This window comes from Epinephelus moara, chromosome 19, assembly GCF_006386435.1.
Source record: "Epinephelus moara isolate mb chromosome 19, YSFRI_EMoa_1.0, whole genome shotgun sequence".
NCBI lineage: Eukaryota > Metazoa > Chordata > Actinopteri > Perciformes > Serranidae > Epinephelus > Epinephelus moara.
This window is the reverse complement of record NC_065524.1, coordinates 18,126,663-18,145,384: the sequence shown is the minus strand read 5'-3', so window position 1 is coordinate 18,145,384 and position 18,722 is coordinate 18,126,663. Positions and strand designations below refer to the sequence as shown.

The 18,722-nt window shown below is 41.6% G+C and overlaps 1 protein-coding gene across 2 annotated transcripts; it reads left to right on the top strand.

Annotated features, from left to right (window-relative positions):
* Window positions 1-1,630: 1,630 nt before the first annotated feature.
* On the top strand, window positions 1,631-18,457 carry fam135a (family with sequence similarity 135 member A). Of its 2 annotated transcripts, XM_050070425.1 has the most exons (21): window positions 1,631-1,904; window positions 4,049-4,178; window positions 6,585-6,664; window positions 7,568-7,707; window positions 8,520-8,590; window positions 8,713-8,886; window positions 9,181-9,307; window positions 10,384-10,537; window positions 11,101-11,178; window positions 11,578-11,627; window positions 12,866-13,024; window positions 13,182-13,255; window positions 13,439-13,593; window positions 13,714-15,661; window positions 15,779-15,939; window positions 16,029-16,120; window positions 16,247-16,344; window positions 17,200-17,351; window positions 17,661-17,771; window positions 17,867-17,980; window positions 18,117-18,457. In XM_050070425.1, the coding sequence occupies exons 2-21, from the start codon at window positions 4,102-4,104 to the stop codon at window positions 18,320-18,322; spliced, it is 4,221 nt and encodes a 1,406-aa protein (XP_049926382.1). In that variant the 5' UTR covers window positions 1,631-1,904; window positions 4,049-4,101; the 3' UTR covers window positions 18,323-18,457. The 2 variants fall into 2 exon arrangements, with proteins under 2 accessions (XP_049926382.1, XP_049926383.1); XM_050070426.1 differs by lacking the exon at window positions 11,101-11,178.
* The last annotated feature ends 265 nt before the right edge of the window (window positions 18,458-18,722 follow it).

Sequence of the window (18,722 nt, the reverse complement as noted above, 5' to 3'; positions counted from 1 at the left end):
GACTGTTGTCATTTATTTGGGGGAGTGTGTCAACAGTTTCCAGAGTGTCAACTTTACATTCCACTGGAGTTTTCCTGCACCCACTTTGCATTTAATGTTAGTGTTTTTTCAAAAGCACAGTCACAGTATTGTACCCCATTTGTAGTTCTGTTTCCATGGTTGTGCATGAGTAATACCAAGTACATTAGCTTCGAAAAAGATAATGTTACCCTGCGGTGGCTTTATTTGCCCAGCTCTTGGGATCTGCATTCTCTGTAATCTCTATGGTTGCACAGTATTCAGACAGATTGTTTCCAGTGCAGCCCAAACTGAAAATCAAGAGACGCTGACTAAGAGGCTATTCGAGCTGTTTGTTCTGTCAGACCAAGAGGCAGAAAAGGAATTCTCATCCTTTTATAAGGAGGCAATTCCCTAAACAAGGTGGATGACTTGTATCTTTCAGTGTAGTGATAACACCCACAATCCATTGAAATGCACTGTATTTATTATCAGGAAACCCAGCATTTCATCATGTTTTCATAGGGACTTCTTTGTAAGAATTTGGAAACATCAGTGCAAGGAAATAAGAAATGAAACTGCTGATTGTACGTTAATGTCCTTCCCTCACATTTCCTCAACGTAGCCTGCTATTCATCATCACTTGTGTTAAAGTGACAAATAGCTTACTGGACCATAACAGCACTTAAATCCACTTTTGTTGGCAGGATGCAATAAGCCAAGTCATAGCAGGCCTGGTCACTCAGACATACACACAGAGAATGAAACACAAAGCACAAAAGACAGCCAGCTTTCCTGATGGGCCCAACAACACAAACCTCAGATCAGGGGTGTCAAACATATGGCCTGTAGGCCAGAGCCAGCCTGCTGAAGGGTCCAATTCGACCTGTTATGACTGGGCTAAGAAGTGCCAGGTTTCAGGAGCTAAAGCTAAAGAGTGAGTAACCTACTTCATGTAATATTCTGCTTCAGAGGCTCTCCCTGACCAGAATCCAATTCTAAGATATAGGAATGCATACTTATTATAATCATGTTTAAAGATATTGAACATTGTGCAAAATATTATCAGTCAGCAGCTTCAGAAAATGATCTGTCTGCGTCTGTATCACACATATATCTGTATCAGGAAATGTATGGATTATTGCACATGTATTGACAATGACTGAATGTGGAAAAACTGAGACATATTGAAAGTGCACTTGTTTTTCTTAGGACATCTCAGGCTAGTCTTTTGTTTTGTAAAAGGATGAACATTTACTAAATGAGCTCATACTTACTTACACAAAAAGAAGGGGGAAATTGAGCTGTTGTTATTTATAGGTCATTGTGTGATGGTTTTATTGGTTTCAGCCCACTTGAGATCAAACTGGGACACCCCTGCCTTAGATAGAAACCTATTCATAACAAGAGACATGCCTAGTGTCACAAGATCTAAAGACATACATTGAGATGTTTGACAGTAATAGATAGTAATAGCAATATATAATAACAATAATAATCATTGTCATTCTTGTCATTGTTGTCCCTTGTTCAGGCTGCACCTCCTTAATGTTTCGTTGACAGGTACCAATTTTGCATGCGCGTCAACTGCGCCTGTGGTATGTGCAGTAACGCGCAGTTAAATGCTCGTAAGCGCGCAGGTGGAGCTGCTCTTGCTGTCAGCCCCTCAGATTGAGCACAGTTAGCTCGAAGGCTAGCACACAGCACTGTTCAGAGACAGATACATGGCCACTCAACTTTGTGTAGCATTTTAAGGGCGTTTCTACCATAACGTTAGCTAGACAAGGAAGTGAAAGAGTCAGCACTGTGGTGTTTTCTGTCAGCAGCTCACGGCGAGAGGACGAGGGGAGGACTGAAATTGGAGCTAACGTTGGTTAGCTAGCGAATGTTAGCTTGCCAACGCAATGGTGAGTAGCGATAGCTTGCCTTTGCGGCTAATGTGAGACCCGGTGACAACTGTTCGGTGGGTGGCTAACGTTACGCTAACTGTTACCGTTAGCTAACTGGCTACCAACAGGGAGTTTTTTTTCTGTCGTTGCCATGTTCACGTATGCTATGTTATGCGTTTGAAAGATCGCTCCTGACCTTTTGTGGGCCCCTTGGCGAAATGTTGGTTTGGTAGCTTCCCACCTGTAACGTTAACCCAAAAGATAACCCTTGCCGAGATTGTGCCCACTGGTCAGACCTTTACCACCTCACTGACTCTGGGAATAGCATCAAAACCATAGAGTCGTAACTTCAACAGCTGTTCATAAACTGGTCTGTGTTAGTTTGGGGTTTTAACCAGTAATGTTAAAGGTTGCCCCCTTTAAAAGAAGAAGCCATCAGCCACTGTAAGCTAAGGCCTTTTCATATATATTTTAATAAGAATAGATGTTTTATTGTCGTTGTCCGATGTGGGTCGTTGATTTGAATTGTCATTAGTGTGGGTGACATTTGCTTATCAGTAATTGCCAGAGTTTGAATAGGGAAATGAGACATTTTGTTTGGTTGTGGCTTTTTATAACTGCAGTTTTGTTTTATTTGTAAGTTTATGAACAAACATTTCAGCAGCAGACACTCATACGCTGTATCCAGCTCGCATTGACAGGTCAGTTGGTTTATTGGCAGTGACATTTCAGCATATCAGACAGTCAACGCCTTTCTTCACCTTAATATATTCTCCTTATTAATAGCTTTTAAGTTACATAAGTGTGGTGTTACATCTGCAGCCAATGCTCTAAGACTAAACCTGACAAACCAGTTGCTTTGACGACCCCTAAACTAAACATCAGACCCTCAGAAGATCAGAGGTATGTGATATTAACCCTACATTTAAATTTGATCCTTTAGAGTCCTTAGCAGCAGAGTTGATTGTGTTGCACACCCCTGCATTATAAATCAGGGAACTGTCTATTATACAGGTTATACTTGCACAGTAACTTTAATCCCTTCTCATGCCATTATTGTAAAACGGGCAGTTTAGTCACAAAGTAGCCACAACAAAAGCAGCTGTCACTGGTTTGATATGAATGAATAATTTAGTCTCGTACAATTTGTACGTGTTTGCTTGATTCACATGACTGAGTTGCTCAATTGTCAAACTAATAATATGAGTCAGTTTCTGTGAAACAGTGACAGAGTGGCTATTTCGATGTCTTTGTTATTGGGAATTAACACCTAAGTTAAAGCATAAATGCTTCAGGGATGGCCAGTGTTTTCATTTAACTGCTGGTGTCCTTGCATGTCCTCTGTGTCATACCCAGGTTAATTTTGTTGTTAACTGACAGCTTTTAAAGATCACTTCTTCCAGGATGGGATGCATTTTTAGATATTAACATAGCCTGGTGCTGTTTGCTTTGCATCAGGCACCTGTGTCAACCAGGTCAAATTCATGGTGGCTGTTTGTGTCTCATATTGGTTTTCACTGGCATGAACACAATGACCTGTTGTCTCCCAGTGGATGATTTATTCATTTCATACATGACTAATTTAGGCACCGTCTGTATGATTGTTTTTGCCAGTTTTATTTTGCCTCCACTACAGCCAAAACCAACGATGTGGCCTTTTCTTTAATTAGGTCTAAATAAATCTCAAGCTAAATTTGATTGCATTAAATGACCAGGGTGTCTGTGTTTATTTCTAACACTACCAATTGGTGATATTGTATTTCAGGCCTATTTCTGCAATGTGTATTCATAGTATTTTCCTTAACCCTGTCATACTAATGCTATAATTGTTGAGGCTGTACACCAATTAGGCCCAGAGGACATGAGGCCACCGATGCCAAATGTAGACCTCATGCTCTAGTAATAAGTCTCCATTAAAGCTGAACATTACCCAAATCTTACATATTCTTAATCATGATCTTGTGACTTTGTGGCTACTGCTGAGGTTGTCTTTTATTTGTTGGCTTCTGATTTTTTGATGATATAGGTCTTGACCTCGACTTTTACAAACTTGTCTCTCGTGTAAAAAACTGTATTTTAACCAAGTGCAAAGAAAGTTTCATAAAAACCTTGTAAAAGAATGCTGGAGCTAAAATGACTAATTTGATTACTCTTGCCTGCAGGCCTACAGGTGTATCCCAGATGATGTAAGGCACCTCTGCCTATAGAGACCAAGATGACTGAAGTCCAGGCCACAGTGGAGTTCTCTGTGGAGCTCCACAAGTTCTACAATGTGGACCTGTTCCAGAGAGGGTGAGTCTCCTTGTCTCCACATTCCTAATATCCTACACCTTTTTGCTATGCGTTTCAAGCAGGTAGCAATTTATAAAAGGGAAAATTTGCCACCTTTTATGTGGATGACCAATCATTGTTGATGGTAAACGTAGACAATTGAAACACTAAATTCCTCAGTGTGTGCTATATTGACCGAGAAAGCTGGGTGATCCTGCTGACAGAGCCCTGCAGGCAATGCTTATATGTAGCAGGATGCATTGTGCATGAGCTTCTGATGCCCAGCTATTAGAGGCCTACGGCCCTTGAGAGCCCACTTTGTTGGCCAAATTATAGAGCAGCCAAAGTTTATAAGTTGTGCTTATACTTCTGCAGATAACACAATAAAAACATGCAGGCTTGGTAGTCTGAACCACCCTGAACCAAAGCACCAGCACGTTACTGCTTGACTCCATCCTTTTTTACTTTTCACAAAAAAAGCCCAGCTCAAATTAGAGTATTTTACTAAGAGGCAACTCAACAAAATAGCGTTAGGTGAAAGAAATACTTACTCAGTGATTATCTGCCCTTTTGGCCCTCCTAGTCATGGTTGTCTTTCTCAGTGTATCTTCAGGATTCTAAAGAAGGTCTCCAGCACTCCACTATCCGAGTGGAGTGGGGAGTAAAACTTTCATGCATAGTAACGCAGAAATTGATACACGGGCTGTCTAGGGGTTGGTGTTGGTGAACTGCCCACTTTGAAATTCATTGCCTTAGAATGATTCAGTTTCTGTTGGCATCGGAGGGCAATTTGAGCAAAGGCACCACTTGGTGTTTCCTCTCAGCAGCTCAGGTTCTGAAGGGTCCCCGACGGCTATATCTTCTTGCACGGCAGCTGCAGCCTCAGCTTCTCTCTGCTGTATATTCTCGTAAAATGTATCCTCGTCCATAACACCCTAGGCAAAATCCAACCTGTTGTTCTTACTGCATCACACTACGTCAATGGCACATCGAATGACGACACTGGATGCAGGAAGAGCAACAGATTTTGTGGCTTTGAGCTCAGCTTTCTCGGTCAATATAGCATGCAATCAGCCACATTTACCATGACCACTGACTGGAGATCCACATAAAAGATGGTAAATTTTCTCTTCAATGTTTTACCAAAGAAATTTCTTGTCCAAGCATATATTACAAACACATTTATCTTTCTAATTCATTACGGCACAGTGAATGTCAAAGGAAAAGATCCAAGGGTAAATGTTTTTTTAATTGCCCAGTAAAGATCCTAGATCATTTTAGGAAAGTTGTCAGAGCTGCAGTAAAGTGTACCACATGGGCACAGGTGTGCAAGAGCTTCTCTTTTCTGACTCAGTTAATTAAAATTTATATCTTGAGTACCGTAGTGCTGCACAGATGGTAACATGGCAAACTTAGGAAGCCTAATATAGCACACTATACATAATATTGAATCAACGAAACCTGAATAAGTGAACACAACTAATGCTGTTCTTGCAGTTGTTTTATAGCGAAACAATACTGCAAAGAAAAATTGACTGAGGCACAACAAAATAGCTTTGGGTCTGCATTCACATCAGCTAATCTGGCTTTTTCAAAACTCTGTTGGTTTTGGAAAACCTATAATATTTATTGTACTACAGAGGTCTGGTACAGAAAGCAGAGATTCTACAGTTTTGTTAGAAAAACATGTTTTAACTGAACTATGTGTCGCACATGATGTATTGAAACTAATACCTATGGAAACAGCTTCAAGTAATCGTGTTACACTCAACAGACAGTCATTGTTTGATGGCACTGAGCTCACATTCCACAACTTATTGCACTAAATCAACCATGTAGCCATCACTTAGTGGCTTTTATGATCTTCCGCAGGAAACAAGCTGTGACACAGACTTACCATATGAGTTAAGCTATCTCTTTGTGCTTCCTGATACAATTCTTATTGTGGCACTGTGTTGTATGGTGTCCTATATTTCCCTGTCTTACTGTCAATTAGGAATAATATTCCTCAACAAGTGTATGCGATTCCATTTTTTTCTTTCCTTTTTTCCCCACAAACATCCAACATGGTGTCCAATAAAAACTAAATATGCCACGTTTCAAGAAAATATGACTCAAACTGCACAACTCTAACAGTGGTGGTCTTTAACATCTGGAAATTGTTTTTCTTACAGCAGCAGTGAAATGATAGTTCACTTTGCTGAGATAAAACTCCAGCTCTGTGCTCCTGGCTCATCAGTGCTCTAAGAGCTCAGGTTTACTACATGAGTGACTGCAAAAGAAAGTGTTCATTACTTATTTATGAAAGGTGTAGTGTCATTTTACGAGTAGAGGCACTTGTGGCTAACCTGTACAGTTTGTTCCCCTTTCACCGAGATGCTAATGATGCTCTGGGCCGAGCTAATACAACATTGTCTGCATTTTCAGGTTCTACCAGATTCGTGCCGGTCTGAAGGTGCCACCCCGGGTCCCACACAAAGTTGAGACCAGTTTGCTTCACCCGGGAGGTATATTTATATTTGAAGATGGAAAGAGAGCTTTTTGAAAGGATTCAGGTGCCCTTTGTGAATCCAGTTGGGCAGCTCAGCTCTGGCCTTTACCCCTCAGTTCTCCAATTAAAGCCATTTAAATAATATTTCAGTAACCTTCAGTATGCATGAAGTACAGTAATGCACTGAGGCTACTGGTTGTTTTCTTGTAAACACAGATGACTCTAATTTAGTAATACCAATACTTCAGGTTAACAACATGCATACATTAATTTAGTTTCTGTGAAATTAGCTGTTGTTGTAGCAGTTTTGGTTTACTTATTGTTTTGTTAGCAGAGAGCTGGTAGAATAGTGGCTTATTTCACAGGCCACTCCTTGTTCTCAGTATTTCTCCAAGGCTTAGTGCATATGCCTCACCCCCTTGCTTAGAAATCTGCACTGCTCCTTTCACACAAAGCACTCAGTTCTTTGTTTCATAAATAAACAGGATCATCAAGAGAGTTTATAATTCCGGTGCTTAAATGTTTTATTTTCTATGTTTATGACTTTGAAATCCTTGCCCAGTAGAGTAGATGGAGAAACAGTACTTCACAACACTTTCATCTTCAATCCAGACCCAATAAGATATACACTGCCTGATAATTCCTGGCACAGGTAAAAAGAATAGCATTACCTGTATTTTGGCTCATTTCTAATTTTATTTATATTTGGATCTGAGAAATCCATTTAGATTTCTCTCCAACTTTAAACTTCAGCCATGTGTATTACATCTTACATGCTGTGGCTTCTCTGCCTGTTCACAGCACCAGGTCATGTATTTTTAAAGTTTATAAAGAAATTTTTTAAAACAAGCAGGTTGGCTATAATCGCTGAATTGTAATTTTCATGAACAGACGGTTAATCCATATGGCTTCTCTCTAGGCTCTGATCTGGCGTTTCCTGCTTCAGTCCAAGATGATGTCATCTGCAGCAAAACTTTCCAAATCCTATACAAGAATGAGGAGGTTGTGGTCAACGATGTGCTCCTCTTCAAAGTGATGATGCTGCTGGATGAGAAGAAGGTACGTTCAAGAAAGAGAGGTGGTGCTTTTAGTAGGGAATTTGTTTTTTGCCCCCTATCTTGTATTTTTTCCATATGATTCTACTTCTCCCTGCCCACTTGGTGTAGTGGACATACAGTAAAAGCCAATCTGACTTACGCCAGATTGATTGACCACTGAATATAGCCACATCACATTTTCTCTGCCGTGGTTTTCTGTGGTGTTTCCTGTAGTGTTTTGTTTAAAATAAAAAGAGAAAGGAGTTGGTGTGGAGCTTTTTGTGGCAGGAATATTGGAATAGTCCTTCATTTCCACTGTTAAGAGCACAATTTGGAAGTTGAGATGGTGTCTTCAACCAAAAGCAGTAAATGAAAAGCATGATGCACCTGCAAAATCTCACGGATACTGTCTTCAATCAGAAGCCCTGCACCAGAAGCATGATGCACCTGCAAAATGTCACTGAAATGGAGATGTGATTTTTTTTTTCAATATCAACCCAAAGCAGCGTAGCTGTCATGATGAATATCTTCGTCAAAATTGCTTCCGTTTAGTATTTTATTTGTACCACACAATTTGCTCACTTGCAAATCCTTGTTCAGCTCTTCAAACAGGGCACATTAAGAGTGTTTTTGACATCAGATGTGTCCTCAGGGTAATGGATTGAAACAACCAAAGGCTTCAAAATGTATCCGGCTTATTAGAGCTGAAACCATCAAAATAAAAAAACAGCTTGAATGGTTTTGTACAGATCTTACAGATGGACTTGAGACATTACTTGCTTTCACACACTGACACTAAATCTGACTGGCTTCTCTGTTTTTCAATGTTTTCAGGTGGAAGAGTCCCTCAATGATATGGATTTCCAGCTCTTCTTGGATTTATATTTCACAGATGGTGATTACACGTAGGTGTTGCAACATTTTTACTGCATATATTTATGTTAGTTTCTGTGGATTTGATATTTGCATCTCATACAAATGAGGCCCTAATATAGACCTCTGTATCTTCCTCATTGAATTTCCATAGGCCCGATGATCCAAGCTCTCTACAAAATATCAGTGGCCGCACCCTTCGTTTGCACTTTAGCCTTCAGCGAGGCATCCACCAACACGTCAATGTCATGTTTGACTACTTCCACCTGTCTGTCATCTCTGTAGCCATCCATGCCTCCCTAGTGGCACTACATCAGCCCCTTATAAGGTCAGACTGCTATCAAACACTAGACACTCACAGCAGAGGGGCCATCTGTTGTACTGAATAGTTATATTTATGCACAAGTGTTGCTGCTTGCTCTCCATCATGTTATTTAGTATTGTTTGCAGTGAATTTCAAAACAAACCTTTAATAATTTAACAGTGCAGTTGAAGTAAACAAGATGGTTGTTTATTTCACTTGATATTCACGTACAACAGTAAATGAGCAGTAGAAGATACCTCATTAGAAGTTTCTCATTAAAGACTTAGCTGAGTTTAATTTCACTGTGTGTTCACCTAGTTTGCCTCGACCAGTGAAAACTACATGGCTTAACCGCAACGCTCCACCACAGAGCAAAGACTCAGTCATCCCACCTCTGGAGAACGTGGTGTTCGGCAGCAGTCATGTCAAGCAAGTTTCACCAGATGTAAGTGGCCCTCCTTTATAGCAAGAACAATGACTTCAGAAATCTCCTTTTTTGAATTTGAAGATGCCTCTAAACCTCTAAAAGTCTGAAAGATGCTACCGCTGTATCATGTGTTACAAACTGCTCAATTAAGCACTTGATAAAAAGTAAATAGGTGTCAAGATAAGCTGGAACCTAGGTTGTTTCCTATTGTGAGGTACAATTAAAGCTGTAAGAATAAAAAGAATCCTGCGTGTATTGTTTAAGCAAGGCTCCCTGCCAGCAATACAGGCTTTGATTATTACATGGACATGGCCGTGGATTCATGTTTGACAATTCTTCGCCTCAGGTAGAATAGTGTGTTACACTCATTACATTTGAAGCACAGGGAAATGTGTCAGGCTGTTGACAGATAGGTCAGACGAAGAAGAAACTATCAGACCACTGTCACATTTGGCCGGGAGTAATTGGCTTCTTCTGACGGAGAAAGGTGGCCAGCTAAAGCTGCCTCTAAAATGCGGTAGTGTGAATGTAGCAGAATCACTCAGACAGAACACAGGCAATGCTCTCATCAGTCCTTGGGAATAACAACACTTCGACGACTATTCATTTCACTACAGATATCTGTGCAGAAGCTACTGTAAAGCATTGCCATGCAGATATTGCACACAAAATAAATGTCTGGAAGTAACTGGCAGGTTCTGATCAGTCGTAATTTAAAGGGCTGTAGTGGTTACAGATGCCAGAATATGCAATTTTTAGCCATTTTCCTCTCTATAGAATGATAATATGGGTATACAGCTATTGATCAGTGTTGAAATCCTCTTTAAGAGTCATGTTTTTAACAGTCATTTATTTACCAGATGTGAATCACTACAGTTTTAGTTTGCAGAATTCTGTTTGTGACCACTGACTGTGCAAATTTAATGCAGATTACAGATAATCAGATATCTGGATTTAAAATTGGCAAAAGCATTACAGATTGAGAGTTTGTCTTGAATGTTTGCGCCTGCTTAGAATATTCAGAACAGCAGTAATGTTGTCTACAGAATTAAATTATCTATACTGTCTTCTCTGTGTCCCTCGTGATCCCTCAGGGAAGGACATTCCTGGTGTCTGACCACTGTCTGCAGCATGCCTTCAGTCTTCACCATAACCTCTGCTCCAATCTCCTGCTAGCCTACCAGGGCCTCTTTGACTACTTCACCTCTATCACCAAGGACCTGCCCTCCTCCCATCGTATGGAACTAGGTATAATGCCCTGTAGCCTCACATCAATTCATGTCGGAGTGTGGAGTTACAACCGGTTGTAAAGCAATGAAATCCGAAATCCCAGGTTTATTCAAATATGTCTACGTCCTTCCGCAATGGAAAGCAAGTATTCTCAAGGCTATACAGTACCTTCTGATTCATTTTTTTGCTTTGGATGGATTTTCATTGTTTTGTTTTTTCAGCGTCGGTGTTTGTTTGTATATTGCAAGTTTGTTGAGTTGTCATGTCATTTCACCTGATCCGTACACATTAACATACTCTACCCTTTAAACAGACTACACAACCTGCAACCCACTACCTTAACTTAGGAATCTAACTGTGGTTAATTAATCTTAGTTCATCATACTTACAAAATCATACTTGCACTCATTACTTAAGTCTGTTAACCAGCACACTGATGGCAAATTGGAACAGCTCCCATACACAGCTGAACACAACTACGGCTAACTAAACCTAACCCACACAAGTGGATAGATATTAACCCATCAGACAGGACCAAATCATCAAGAGGTTAAATATGCCTATATGTGCAATCTTACTAGCCAAGCCCAGCATGCAAGTCCTATATGAGAGAGTACTCAGAAGACCCTATCCCCGAAGTCAAAGGCACGTCTACATAGGTATGTCCCAACCCTTACAGTACCTCAAATCAGCCTGCCTTTCTCTCTTTTTTCCCTCTTCACTCCAGTTTCCTTCTTGTAGAAAACACCATGTCCTCTTTATGTCCTACTTCTCAGAGACGTCACACTTAATCTGCTGTCATGCCGTCTTTTCACCTACTAAATCTTTCTTTCCATTTTTATAACTAGGCATTGGTCAGAGAGTCTCATAAGACAGTTGCTCTGTAGATCTTGTAGTCTCTGGTCACGTCATATAAAATGTTCTTTCTGACACCAGTGCTGTCTAACACCACTTCCTTATTCTGCCTGAATCACAGGCTCTACTAAAAGTCTTCTGTCTAATTAGATAGATGAATTATAAAAGTGAATCTTAGTAATGTTATTCCTCTGCCTCCTCAGAACAACTCGACTTAGAGGCCCGTCTAGCTGACTTATGTGAACAAGTCAAGGTAAGACCTGCCTTTGATTGTTCTTTGCTCGGTAATAATGACAAACATTTACAGGGAGCAGCAAGCCTGGTGTTTAGTTCATGAGGAGGGGTTAACTGGAAGTAGGGCAGAGGACCACATAGAAGTTGTTGGAAAAGTGAGAAATCTGTTATTGGATTAATTTGTGTCTATGGCTGGAGGGCATGAGTGTGAAGACCTGGTTTATTGGAAATGTGTGGTTATGTTGCATTTCATACATAAGACAGAAGTAGTAGTAAGATTTATTGGGGTGTGCATGGGCTTATCAGTAATGTTTAATGCTCTTTGTTTGATAAGGGGCAATATTAAACTTAAGGTGGGGGAAAAATGGTACCATACATGCAAATTCTGTCTCTTGCTGCCTATAAGAGGAGCAAGAACGTAATCAGGCGAGTGAGCTCAGAGTCCTGGTGACAGAAGGGAATAAACTGCACTTTGTATAGTTTTTTTTCAGCATTGGGTGTAGTTTTGATGGATATTGAGGCTGTAGTATTTTTATTACCAAGGGATGCAGATTAGACCAGAAAGCTCAACCTAAGCCAGTCGTGAGAATTCTTTATAGCTGCCAGGTGACTCAAGGTGTGTCAGCAAATTATAGAGAAGAGATGCCACTGAATTCTCTGTGCAGCCAGAGAGTTTGTGAATCTTTCAGCACACTAGCAAGGCCTCACAGTTGGTAGGATGGAGTTTAAAATGGGTCTCTGAAACATTTCATAATTGTGTAGGTGAGATAACCACTCTTTAGTGTTGGGTCCTGCAGTGCTGATGGGTTGGCCCTCTCAAGATTACAAGTGATAGAGAATGTTTTGCAGAGCTGTGGAATGATAGGAATGCCTGTAGATGGTGGTGGTACGTTATACAGGTCAAGTGCTTTTTGTATATTTCAGTGTATAACACTTTGTTTCCACATATAGAATTTCACATTAGATATCCAATGACAGTAGGTTAGACAGACACCGCAATGGAAATAAATTAACTTGTATTTATTCTGGAGACTTTATATGAAGCTTTACATGATTGTAATGCAGTTTTTTTATGATTGGACAATATTCATGAATCAGTTGACAATCAAGAAATGTCAGAATTTGTTTAACTACATTTTACTTAATGTAAGCACACCCTGTTGTATAGAGCTGCATGCTATTGTTCTTTACACTGATGTTAGGGAGATATGCTCACTTGAGCCCTCTGGTGGGTGACATATGTCTCTATACTTTTAGCAAAAAGCTGAATCCCCAGACGAGCTGGCAGAACTCGTTAATATGAACCTGGCACAGCTCTGCTCTCTGCTCATGGCGCTTTGGGGACAGTTCCTGGAGGTGGTGTCCCTGCAGGAACACGTTGCTGCCCTACTAGCTATGGAACACCATACACTAAGAGTGAGTCCTAATTAATTAAATCACCTACAAGTCAAAATGTCTGACTAGTTAACCTTTGAGTTACGATAATCCTTTTTTGTTCTGATAACTGATCAGAATTATACTCAAACCTCTGGGTCACACTGAATGCATTCTCTGTAATGTGGTATTATTACAGGTAAGACGGTTCGCTGAGGCTTTCTTTTGTCTCGAACATCCGAGACAGTCTGCACTAGCGTATCAGGAACTACAGTAAGTTGCGGTGGCATGCCAGTCATGATTGTGAAATATACTGTAGTGTTGCTGATATCAAGCCTATGCCAGCACCGACTTGTCTGAAATACTATAGCCCAAGTATGGAAAACCCTGACTCTTTTTTTCTCATTGTCTGACTCTTACTATCTCCTTTCCTCCCTCCCCCTCCTCTCCCATCAGTGCTCACAGCCACCAGCAAATGACTAATGCTATCAAAAGCTCCAGCTACTTCCTGTCTTTGCCTCCACTTCCAGTGGAATGTGCAGACCTGGATGGTGATGTTAGCTCCCTGCCAATCATCTTTGAGGATAGATACCTAGATTCTATCACTGAAGGTCAGTAATCCAGTATTGCTGCCCAATAAGATGTACAGTCAGTAGGTACTGACACCATTTTAAAACCAAATATGTTTTTGTGTGTTGCTTTTTTATGTTCGACCTGGTTGGATTCGGAAGATCGCGATGGACCCTGGCTCGGCATGCACAATACAAGGACTGGCTCAGTGTCCAGCAAAACGGACAAGCCCAACTCCAAGGAGTGCAGTGCCGCAGCCAGCCCCATACCTGAGTCTCGGTGTGCCCCTATGGATAACACCTGGCCAGACAGCTTTGATCCGCCGCCTAAGTCTAAAGGCAAGTCTGTCAAGCTGAAGAAAAATTCAAAGACTGAGAACTCCAAGAAGCTGATCCGACAGGGCTCCAAGGACTCTGTAGTGTTGGTGGGCTATAAGAACCTCAAAGCTCCTTATGGCGACGCAAAGCACAAGGAGGGGGAAGCTCCCCTAAATCAAGAAGAGGAACGAGATACCTTGCTGAGGGACGCAAGTAGTTATTTAAGGACTAATGCAAATTCAGTTTTTGACTCTGGTGCCACATCAGCACATTGTGGAATCAGTGCTGTTGATTCTCTTGCAGATGACGGTATGCCTACTGCTGCTTGTCAAAAAGGGTTTTTCAAAAAGCCTACAAACTTGGACTCACAGTATAATCCTCAGGCAGGTACTGGGGTTTTAACTTCATGCAACCAACCACTTAACAAAGATGAGCAAGTGGACCACGGTGGCCAAAAGCTGCCACAGTGGTCTTCTGGTGTGAAGCAAATTGAGGTGAAACCAAGTAACAAGGACCCATACCAAGGGGACAAAGTAACGGTTCTGCTCCCATGTCGGACTGATGGAACTCTAACCAGTAATATTCCTGAGATCACCCAGACGGATCTCTGTGGCTCAAGACCTCTGGTGGACTCTGTGTTTGAAAGGCCAGGTAAGGAGGTAGCACAGCGTAGCCAGTCCTGTCTGGTCTCAGTACAGGTAAAGAGTGACTGCATCAGGCTGCCAGATGGAGGAGCCCCCAGTGCCTCATCTCGCCTCTCAGACTCGGGCATTGAAAGTGAGCCCAGCTCCTTTGCCACTCAGCTTGTTCCAGGATTTCAGTCTTGTGCAGGAGTAGGTGTCGCTGAATCAGGTGTTGCTGCCCCACAGCCTGAGAGGCCCCTCTTGAGTCCTGCACCACGGTCTGTTCAGCAAAGCTTAGTGCAGAGGCCCAGTGGGGCAGCAGAAATACTTTGTCCAGAAAATACAAGTGCTGTCAGTGGAGTCCAGTCCTCTCTCACTTCCATCAACTCTTTGCCCTCAGATGATGAGGGCGAAGGTTCCTCAAGGGGCTCCAGTGGAGCTGAAGTTCGAGGCAGGAAGTCTAGTGTTTTGGTGCAGGAGCAAAGCGTGGTCTTCTCTGGGGATAGCACTAAGAGACCTTCCATCGATGTGGCCTGCACCTCTGACACTACGGCAGGTGATTCCCAACTTCTAAAACCTGCCTTTGACTTGGAAACAGATCCCAAATTATTAGGCATTTCTGATCTTGGACTAGAGGGAGCAGCTGGTTCTGGAGCCGTTAAAGAATCCCGTAGTGAACCCCACACCGCCTGCCCCTCCAGTAACTCCGCCACCAGTAGCACTGACCTGGTAAAACGTGGAATGGTAGAGAACTACTTTGGCTCATGCTCTAGCACAGATGTGTCTGAGATCAGCCCTGTAGAAACATCTGCTATCACACTGGGAATCCAGGCAGCACCACAGGTTGAGGAGGACGAGGACGAGACAGAGCATGAGATGATCGAGAACGGTTACTACGAGGAAGGGGACGGCTATGCTTTCGTTAATGGCGTTGGTGATGAGGAGCGAAGTGAGGTTGGGGATGCAGCCGCTTCAGAGACAAGTCTTCTGTTTGAACAGCTTGGCATCGGCTATCCCCATGAAACCAAGGATTTATCAAAAGCTCCCATCTGCTCCAACCTAGCCTCTGGCAGTGTTGGGTACAGCTTGGGAAGACCTCCCTGTCCCTCCACCTCCTTTTCCTCTAGCCTGCGGTGGTATGAATGTGCACCCACACCACAGATGAAAGCGTGAGTCATCCTGCACAATTTTCTTCATATCTCACTTAATGTTACACTTTATGCAGATATTTGTCCTGTCTCCCACATTATAAATTAATATTCAACAGTTTAATCATACTTATGCAGGTTCATTAAGGCCAAGGAAGAAATGAAACAGCTCAGGCTGCCTGGATTCTTGTATAGTGAAGTACCTGAGCTGGCATCCACTGTGCCCTACTTCAGCTTGGAGGAAGATGAAAACTGTGAAGAAGGCATTCATCTCATAGTCTGTGTCCACGGCCTGGATGGTAGGAAACCTCATCTTTTCAGAGTAAATGAGTTCTTTTAAAAGCTCTTTTTTTTCATATTCAAAATACACATATTTTCAATGCTGCAGGTAACAGTGCAGACCTGAGACTGGTGAAGACTTACCTGGAACTTGGACTGCCTGGTGCACGTATAGACTTCCTAATGTCTGAGAGGAACCAGGTGAGCGGATAAGCACAGACTCTACTGTCATCTGCTATCAGCATTAATGAGCTGTGAGTGTTAGTGAGTCAAACACACCCCAAAACATTGTCTTTTCTTTTAATCTACTGCTCTCCTCATCCACAGAATGACACTTTTGCTGACTTTGAGTCAATGACAGACCGATTGCTGGATGAAATAGTCCAGTATATTCAGATATACAACCTTACAGTGTCAAAGATAAGGTAAGATGTTTTATTTTACCCCAATCTACACTTACACTTACTGTATATGTCATTTTACATGTTGTGCTATTTATCAGTCTAGATTGTTTTGGTGTGGGATGCAGAGTTCTGGAGATGTCTGCCTTCTCTTGAGTATAGTGGAACTAGATGGCATTTAGCTTGTCGTGCACCAAAAAATACATCTGAAAAACTCAACAGCAGTGTTTCTTCTCAGAAATCATGACCTGGTTACTCACAATAAGCCCCAGACATTGTTGTGAGCAGTTTCATGTAGGAACTGTTTTCTTTCTACTGAACTACATCTGCCAACCGCATCACCACACAGAAGGAAGCGTGCATCTACTGCAAGATCACCCAGCTTATGTTACAGCTCAACTCAGGAGGACGCCATTAACGTTTACAACTCGCGCTGTCACGAGCACAAGCCCCTTGTCCATGAGTAGATAGATGCGTCCCTCTGTACAGAGATACATTTGATGGGTATATGTGAAACTGCTCACAACAAGGTCTGTGGATTCTTTATACTAACCAAGTCATGATAGAAAGATACATTGCAGTTGAGTTTTTCAAGTGTAGTTTTTGGTGATTAGAGCACCACAAGCTGAGTGCCATCTAGTTCCATTATATACAAGAGAAGGCAGACATCTCTATATCCGATATCTCTAACACCAAAACAGTCAAGATTGATAAATAGCACTACAGGTAAGATGAAAAATGTGTATATATTTGTCTTATTTGGGGGTGAACTGTCCCTTTAAAGCCAACTTATTCACTCAGACCTCTCAGGTGACAAATCGTATTATTTAACTTTTAGGTCACACACTAACAGTGTGTATTCATATTCTTCATTTGCAGCTTTGTGGGTCATTCCTTGGGGAATCTCATCGTTCGCTCAGTACTAACCAGGCCGAGGTTTAAGTGCTACCTGAGCAGGCTACACACCTTCCTCTCCCTTTCTGGACCTCACCTGGGTACATTGTACAACAGCTCTGCTCTGGTCAACACAGGCAAGTTTCAAAACATTTAGCTGATGGCAGAAAACGGCTTGTATGCCATTTTCAGGTATTTCACTAATGCTACCTTCAGTCCAGGTAATGCTAGTTCTCGCTCTGTCACTCTAACGTCTATCCAACTGCATGTCTGTGGGTCCTGTGTGCATGTGTGTATTTTGAGCGCGTGGTGTGTGTAAAATAACAAAGAGTAAAAAAAACTGAATTTCCCCCTGAGGATTAATAAAGTAATTCTTCTTCTACTACTACTTCCTCTTGTGTCATTGTGGTGAACTTGTTGAATAACTGTTAACTGTTTGTTCTTAGGCCTTTGGTTCATGCAGAAGTGGAAAAAGTCCGGGTCACTCCTGCAGCTGACATGCCGCGACAACTCTGACCCTCGCCAAACTTTCCTCTACAAGCTCAGCAAGAAATCTGGTTAGCCTTGCTTTTTTCTCATCAAATACATTTTGGGCTGTATATGTGGAATATGAGATTGTAGAGATAACTTTTGTATCAATCTGCTTTTGAAGGTCTGCAGTTTTTCAAGAATGTAGTGCTGGTGGGGTCACTGCAGGATCGCTACGTCCCCTATCACTCTGCTCGGATAGAAATGTGCAAAACTGCATTAAAGGACAAACAAACAGGTGAGTTGTGTTTGACTAATTTTGTCTAGACACTTAATCATATGCCATCACATAATTCTGCATTTTAAATTGACTAAAGAACATCAAATGGACCAAACCTCGCCTGTTCAGCCTGTTCCACTGTCATCCATACCAGGTCCTGTGTATGCTGAGATGATTGAGAACTTGCTGCTGCCAGTACTTCAGAACAAAGACTGTAATCTAGTGCGTTACGATGTCATTCATGCCCTGCCCAACACAGCCAACTCCCTTATTGGCCGGGCCGCCCACATTGCCGTCCTTGATTCTGAGATCTTCCTGGAGAAGTTCTTCCTTGTCGCAGGCCTCAAGTTCTTTCAGTAGAAATGCGGCAGAATCAAACACGTTGGTGGACGAGAGGAATGTGGAGCTAATACCTCACTGCATCGAAACCTTATTCTGATTATGGTATCTGGATTATCTCTTGGTTTTTAAATAAATATAATCACTTTTCAAGGACTTATGAGCAGAATCACAATTTCTTTCATTTCATGTTGTTTATATTGGAATCACGGTGGATATGGACATTTTTATTTTTCTACTGCCATGTTTTAAACTTTTTGTGTTTTTTTTTTTTTTTTTTGTGTTTGGGAAATGATTTCCCCCATCATATGCTATATTTTCAGTGTTATTTAAGTGTTATGTTTTTAACGTTTAATTATTTTTCTCCAAGTTATTCAATTAATATTAGATGCTGAACTGGAAATGTAGCTGCTACAAAAAT